At 46.0% G+C, this 7,572-nt stretch overlaps 1 protein-coding gene across 1 annotated transcript; it reads right to left on the bottom strand.

Moving 5' to 3' along the window:
* Positions 1-210: 210 nt before the first annotated feature.
* Positions 211-6,017, bottom strand: eif4e2rs1 (eukaryotic translation initiation factor 4E family member 2 related sequence 1). Its single transcript, XM_085154552.1, has 7 exons — positions 5,838-6,017; positions 5,190-5,271; positions 4,591-4,725; positions 4,338-4,442; positions 3,028-3,180; positions 2,441-2,577; positions 211-417 (listed from the first exon to the last, which is right to left on the bottom strand). Exons 1-7 carry the CDS (start codon positions 5,852-5,854, stop codon positions 378-380), a joined length of 669 nt encoding a protein of 222 aa, XP_085010678.1. The 5' UTR covers positions 5,855-6,017; the 3' UTR covers positions 211-377.
* Positions 6,018-7,572: the final 1,555 nt, after the last annotated feature.

Genomic DNA, 7,572 nt, shown 5'->3' with positions numbered 1-7,572 from the left:
ATCAGACAGCTGAGCTGGATCAGGTACCGATGATGGTACCTCTGATCTGCTAATCCCGGCCTGGATCAAGTCCATCTTCAGAGCTCCCTGCTGGACTGCAGCCTGGAATAGACCCAGATTAGTCTCAGCTCCCATCCTGGAATATCCTGGGACAGGTTTTTATACTGCTCTGGGACCCAGAGGTGCCAGCTGGGATTAAAGAGTCACACTCAGAGTTTAAAGAAGACTCAGTTTTATTTACACCAGCAAACTAACACCGTCAGTCAGTTCAGTCAGTTTATTGGTCCATGTGGCCATCCTCTGGCCAATGAGAGAGCAGAGTAACACCACGTCAGTTCCTGATTGGTCAGAGGGCCATTCGGCTGACCCCGGTGACCTCAGACAGAGATCTTGGTGTTCCTGAAGCTCGAGTTGTCCCTGAAACCAAAGACAGAAGAGGTCTCAATGCTTTATCAGGATCGTTTCCCACAATTTCACCAGTCTGCAGTGACAAGTAGGGCTGGGCCATAGTATACCATTCACGGTAATACCGGTACAATGCTAGGCAACGATAATGAAATATCGCGATAGAATATGGGTAAAACGCGCATGCGCAGTGCCGAAAAAGCACGGCGGTAACGGAGAAAGCAGATTGTTGAGTGAAACGGATGAACCAGAACTGGTTTGTAAAAATGGTGCAACTTCACTGGTTTGGTGTTTGTCCGTCAGATACACAACAAAGCACATTTTTTTGTAGAACATGCAAGCGGGCCGTCGTTATTGCCGTATTTGTTGGACTAAGGCGCTCGTAAATCTGGGAACAATCTGGGTCCTAAACTCCGTCCTTTAAGGTCTCGAAGTCAAACGAACATCACTGAGTTTAAAACTGTCTAAATTCTTTCATCTTTAATAAAATCATCAGCGTTGCTGCTTTACCAGGTGTAACTATGAAGTTTAGCATCCAGGCATCCATGAAAACAGAATTTATTACATCTAACAGAGGTAGAAGTTAGCAGGAAGATAGCAGGAAGCTAGCGGAAGTTAGCTCGCTAGTTTTGCTAGTTACCTAAACATGATATAGCATGTTCTGACTGAGAGATTTCTGAAAAAATTCAAACGTACAGCTCTGTTATCACTTCCAACATAAATGAAGACAGGAAACTAAACAGCAGTGACGTTTGTAGGGTTACTGAAGTTATATAATGATGTGCTACGTGATCGCTAGCGACACAGCTGTGTTAGCATAACATAAACAGTGAAGCTGCAGGATGAACGCTAACACTTTTCCACTCGATAAAAGTTAACGTGAAGATTCCTGATGGTTAGAGACAAATGAAATCTCATGGCAGGATGCTGTAAACGGGCCAAACTTCAGTCAGGAGAACAACTGAGATAATCCATCCACAATACGAGGTTAGTCATTCATATACAGCAACAACACGGGAACAGAGCAGCTGTGAGAGAATACAGCATTAATGAATCAATGGTACAGAAGTGGAGGAAGCAAGAAGAATGAGTTGAATAAAGTTTGATTTATCTGACTGCTTTGTTTTCGCTTAATGTGTCTTATAATCTCGTGCACCTTATGGTCCAAAAAAGACATATTTGACTTTTTTATTTGGCACACTGCAGTTTAATGTTGCAAAGCTCCTCTTTTTAACTTCAGTGGATATTAAACATGGTTATGCTCAGGATATGTCAGCACATTTCTACTGGAAATGCCTTTTGGTTAAACTTTGAGGAAGGAATTTGCATTTGCACTGTTAAATTTTTATATAGCTTTAACGCACATAAAAACAGCTGCTTGTTTAAGTGAAATAAATGGATGGGGTTTTTTTGCACTAGTAAAGTTGTGGAGTTGCATTTTGTCTCGCATCAATTATATCAGTTATATCGTTATTGCACATTTTCAAATATATATATATATATATATATATATATATATATATTCGCCCTGCTCTAGTGACGAGCACAGCTGTTAGTTTAAACACAGTGTTAGTGTCATCTGGGCGATCGTGGCTCAAGAGTTGGCAGTTCGTCCTGTTATCAGAAGGTTGCCGGTTCAAGCCCCGGCTTGGACAGTCTCGGTTGTTGTGTCCTTGGGCAAGACACTTCACCTGTTGCCTACTGGTGGTGGTCAGAGGGCCCGGTGGCGCCAGTGTCCGGCAGCCTCGCCTCTGTCAGTGCGCCCCAGGGTGGCTGTGGCTACAATGTAGCTGCCATCACCAGTGTGTGTGTGTGTGGATGTGTAAAGCTCTTTGGGGTCCTTAGGGACTAAGTAAAGTGATGTACAAATACAGACCTCAGCAGAGGCCAACCCCAGCTCAGAGGACCAGTGAGTACAGATGGTTTAGAGCTGAGACAGGTGACTCTGATCACTGTCAGGTTCATATGAATACACTCAAAGCATCAACCAACCTGACCAGCACAGTGCTAGCAGCAGTAATAACAGTGTTAGTACCTGAGGCTGTCGTTGTGGGTCTTGTACTCCATGATGGTGTTAGCTGGAAGGTTCAGGACTCGTCTCAAAGTGTCTCTGATTCTGGACGTCGTCGTCTGGTCGTTGGACGTCCTGTTCCAGATCGACAGGATGTCCTCCTGACAGACAGACGGGTTACAGACAGGTCAGAGGTCAGAGGTTATCATAAACATACCACAGGCCTTCAAGCTGGCAAACCCAGCTGATCTTAGCTAATTATAGGCCACAGTCTTCTATACAGGACACACTGAGGCCAAACTAGACCCCACCCATCCAGCTGAACCCACGCTACCCACCTGATCACATGATCCAGACTGGAAATACTTTTACTTTGAAGGAAGTTGCGGGAGAGGTCCCTGAGCTCTGAAGGTGTTTCAGCACTGAGCATGACGCTCAGTGTAGCGTTTCTTATTGTAAAACATGTTTGTGCAGTTTAATATCACTGCAACAGCAGCGTGTTGCCTTCAGGGACTGTGAGGGCTTCACAGACACAGAGCACCTGATGAACATTGCTCTAGTATGTGAAACATAGTTACAGTTACACAGTACTGCAGTGGTTGTGTGGTTACCTGGAAGCGTATGGAGACCACAGCCCCACAGATCTCCTCTCCCACCATGAACTGCTCGCCCAGCATGGCCAGGATGATGTTCTCCCAGAACCGACTCGCCAGACCCTTACGCAGCCGGATGATCCACTTCCCCCCACTGCGGTTAGACTCGTCCTGCACAGGTGAGACAACAGGTGAGACAGGTAGGAGAGTTTGAGTGCGTCAGTCATGTGACCACACAGCTCTGACATCACTGCAGGACGTTATCTGGGACAACTGCAGTACAGCAGGGGGGCGGTACAGGATTACTGCAGTATCACAAACTCCAGCATCAGAGTACATCTTCAGGATTACTCCTGCAGTACTCGAGTACACTGATGAGCAGTTAATACTTTCCTGTTAAAACAGCTGGGAAAGCCGGGTTGAACAGGTAAGTTTTGAAGCGTGCTTTAAAGGCGTGCACGCAGTCAGAGGTACGAATGGTAGCAGGAAGACTATTCCAGAGGTGCTGAAGAGGCAAAGGCACGATCGCTCCTCGTCTTCAGACCAATACGACGTGAGTCTCGTATAAAGTCCTTTAACCAGGGTTGAGGGGAGGATCTAAGACGCTTCATCTTTACGAGGGCCACTCGGTCCAAGGTGGTGGAGCATGTGGATGACATGGCATTCATAACCTCATCAGCCGAGGGGGGAGTACAACAGTTGGGGTCCTTCACATCAGGATCAAGGCGGACAGAGAAAGACAGCAGTGAAATTAGCCAGAGTTGATTAACGTACGGGGCGACCGAGATTAGCAGTGTTCATGTGTTACACCCAAGTCGGCATTAAACGCAACCAGAAAAGGATCAGAGAGGCCGACATTGTCCTTAACGCTAATATCCAGGCTGCCTAACAAAAACATTTTATTTAACGATAGCCGCCGTGTTCAAACAGCCCACGGCCCTCAATAACACTTCAGCAGTACTTCATTACTTTGTGTCTCCTGGGCAAGGTGTGCTTGTCGGTGTTCTCCAGGAGGGGGACAGCAAGAGGGAGGTCTGGTATTCTCTGCTGAGGCTACTGCCCCGTGACCCCCAGTGAAGGAAGATGGACAACCCTGATCTTCATCAGCACTTCACTAAGAATTCATTAATGCGTCATTCATTAGTACTGTCTTGGTGTGGGTGTGGCCTCACACAGGTGTGTCTGCTTCGTGGTGATGTCACTGTTGTTGTTGTACTTTCATTTGTCTGAGCAGCACAAGTCTGTGCTGCAGGAGTACTGCAGGAGTACTGCAGGAGTATTGCAGGAGTACTGCAGGAGTACTGCAGGAGTACTGGGTACTTAGTTACCTCCCACATGGGTTTGATGCCCTCCTTGAACAGGTGGAAGTCGCTGTGCCCGCTCAGGTCACCTGGCCTCACCAGATGACTGTAAAACCTCCAGAACTGCTCCACCTGAACACACATCATTGGTTATCAGAACGATCGATCACACAGACTTTACTGATCGAGCCTGCGGTCAGATTGATCACGTGACTGAATCAGAGACTGAAACTATCAGTAGAGCTGACGCGTGTCCTCAGAGGACGTTGTCCATACGTACCGAGGCCACGGTGCCGATCTGTCGTATGTTCTGCTCGTAGCTCAGAGAGCTGGCGGGTCGACTCGGGGTCCTCCTGCTGTACCAGAAGGTGTAGTTATACTGCAGGGGGTGCTCACCTGCACCTGGACACACCGTCTGCAGTTACAAAACACACACATCACAGCTGCTGACCAATCAGGTCCTCACAGTCTGAGGGTTTTTAAGAGTGTCTAAACTCAAGGCGTGTCCCAAGTCAGGGCCTGCGTCCTTCAGAGGTCGCATTCGAAGGCGGTCCTAAATCGAAGGCTGCTGCGAACGCGTCGTCCTTTTCCTCAGATTTCAAGGATGGGTTGGGTCCTTCTTGGCACATTATATCAGGTCCTCGCGTCTCAGAGTTTCTACTGGCTTCAAATAAACTTTATTAACACAGCAGCTGACCGGTGAGGTCCAAACACCAATCAGACAAGGCCACAATGGATAACAGCAGCAGCTTAATATGTCATCGTGAAGAGGAAAACAACCATCAAATCACCACGGAAACAGTAACACGCTATCAGATTGGTCTGATTGGTGCTTGGGCCTCACCTGGTCTCTGACTACAGGTTACAGGAACAGGTTACCTTGCGCCGGTTGTTGTTGTTGTTGTTTCCATCGGCATTGTCGACGTGACAATCTGTCTCCTGTGCGTTGTCATCTTGGGGACTGAAAGACAAACAGGAAGTACTCAGCAGGTATCCCAGGTGTCACCTGAGGGACGTGCCCATGGTTTATGCTGGATCAGCTAAAATGCTTGATTCATCTTCACTGCATGTATTACCACAGCAGGGCTGCTGTACACCGGACGACCAGCAGATGGCAGCAGCGAGCTGTTAAACGGGGCTTCGCGAGCCCGAAACTATTGGCTGGAAAGATTCGACACACCGCGTCGTCACTGCTCACAGGTGAAGTCGCCCCTTTATCTCACGCGTCCTTCCTAATCTCCATTTAAAAGACGGAGCCCTGCGCTGACGTCACACCTCCACAGGTCCTCTCACTTGTACACAACAGCGCACGCGACCGTCGCACGCTCCGAAACAAACGGGACTGTTCAGGGAGGCTGTGTCAATAAAGTTTAAACCCCGACTGCCTGGATAAAAACGCTGTTGTTAACGGCTAACTCTTATTTCACGCAGTCTGTTTAAATAAAGTTTGAATGAATCACACTGGATGCTAGCTCTACGTGCTCGAGCGTTATCTGCAGTTATTTCCGGGTCAAAGGTGAGCCTTACCGCTCCAACTGATCCATTTCTCCTCCGTCTCTCGTTATGCTCCTTATCTCCGCCTTTATCACCTGTACTTTTCTATTTTTAATCTATTGTCCCCACTCGGCTTCTACTCAACACACTGGACTGCGGTGACGGCTTCTGTCAATGCGCATGCTTACGGCGGAACAGTGGACGGAAGGCGCGAAGGGACAAATTTAATAGCTGTCACTAATCGCACTTTCACGAAGGTTATAAAAGCGAAACATTATGTCCATAAGTATGGAGGATCAACGCGGGATAACTGACTTCATTAATAATAATAATAAGTGATACATAAATATTATGGCGGACCACAAAATTATATTTATAAATATATGGAGGACCAACACTGCATAAATCAATACATTAAAAAAACGATAAATGAAAATACACTGCTCTGCATTAATGTATGCTTCTCAAGTCAAGTGATCTTTATGTATAAAGCACATTTAAAGGGCATCAAGTGTCTGCCAAAGTGCTGAACAGAAGGATAGCATAATCAAGTAAAAAGAATTAAAATAGATAAGATGAAAAAATAGAAAACACTGTGAGACATCCATATATGTTTGTAAAAATATATGTGTACATGCAGATATGCACATACATATACAAGAGTGTACACATTCACACACAAGCACACATATGTGAACATAAAATACATGTGCAAACCCAACACGTCTTTAGATGGTTTAATACAGGGGTCCCCAATCCCAGTCCACGAGGGCCGGTGTCCTGCAGGTTTTAGATCTCACCCTGGGTCAACACACCTGAATCACATGATTAGTTCATTACCAGGCCTCTGGAGAACTTCAGGACGGTTATCTGAGTAATTCTTTTGTTTTGAATGATAAGAAGAGTGAGAATGTGGTGTTCAACAGTAAAATCCCTCGTGCCCAACTCGGTGCTGCCCTGGGTTCCTTTGCTAGCTCTTCCTGTGACTATGTCAGTAACTTGGGTGTACTGCTGGATAGCTCGCTCAAACTCGATAAGCAAGTGTCTGCTGTAGTGAGATCTAGCTTCCACCAACTGCGCCTTATCTCTAAGGCCGGCATTATGTTCTGCATGAGGACCTGGAGAAGCTTATTCACGCTTTTGTGAGCTCCAGGTTGGATTATTGTAACTCCTGCAGTGATGTGTCCTGTGTGTCGAAGCGTCGAATGGTGTGTCGGGTAATCTCGGGGGCGTGTCTGTGAAGCGCGTATCGAGGCTTGCTTTGATTACGTATGCAGTGACGTTCGAGGCCTCGCGGGCAGTCCGTACCACGTGACTGATTCAGGGACTGGTTCACCGGTTCGCGCCAGATTCGAAATAAAATGGGCAGAAAAACACAGCTGATTTCCCGTCACACTGTGTTGTGGAATTGGATTACGTACGTGTTACATAGTTACTTGAGCATTTCTTCTTCGATGGAACCAGGAAGGAAGAGATTTTTTATTTCATTTTATCTCTCCTAATAAAGTATGCACACAGTAATAAATATCACAAATGATAAGCACCATAATATAAATAAACAACACTACAGATCCTATAATCTGATTTCTGTCTTTTAGTTTATTAAAAAGTGAAGCGCCAAATACTAGTTTGTGTCATTATCCAGATGTACATAAGCATGATTACACAGGTACTAGCGGGTTTTGATTATCGATTAAAATCGATTCTAGCTTGGATAACGTGATATCGATTCATTAAAATTCTGAATCGATTTTTAATATAAATATTA

The sequence above is a fragment of the Neolamprologus multifasciatus genome, chromosome 3, assembly GCF_963576455.1.
Source record: "Neolamprologus multifasciatus chromosome 3, fNeoMul1.2, whole genome shotgun sequence".
Taxonomy (NCBI): Eukaryota; Metazoa; Chordata; class Actinopteri; order Cichliformes; family Cichlidae; genus Neolamprologus; species Neolamprologus multifasciatus.
The sequence above is the reverse complement of the archived record's forward strand: the minus strand, read 5'-3'. Positions and strand labels throughout refer to the sequence as shown.

Excerpts from the sequence above, each read along its gene's own strand:
- eif4e2rs1 (XM_085154552.1), bottom strand. Across the intron at positions 4,726-5,189 it reads ACAACAACAACCGGCGCAAG|ACGGTGTGTCCAGGTGCAGG; the intron begins GTAACCTGTTCC and ends TTGTAACTGCAG. Across the intron at positions 2,578-3,027 it reads TGGTCTCCATACGCTTCCAG|GAGGACATCCTGTCGATCTG; the intron begins GTAACCACACAA and ends TCTGTCTGTCAG.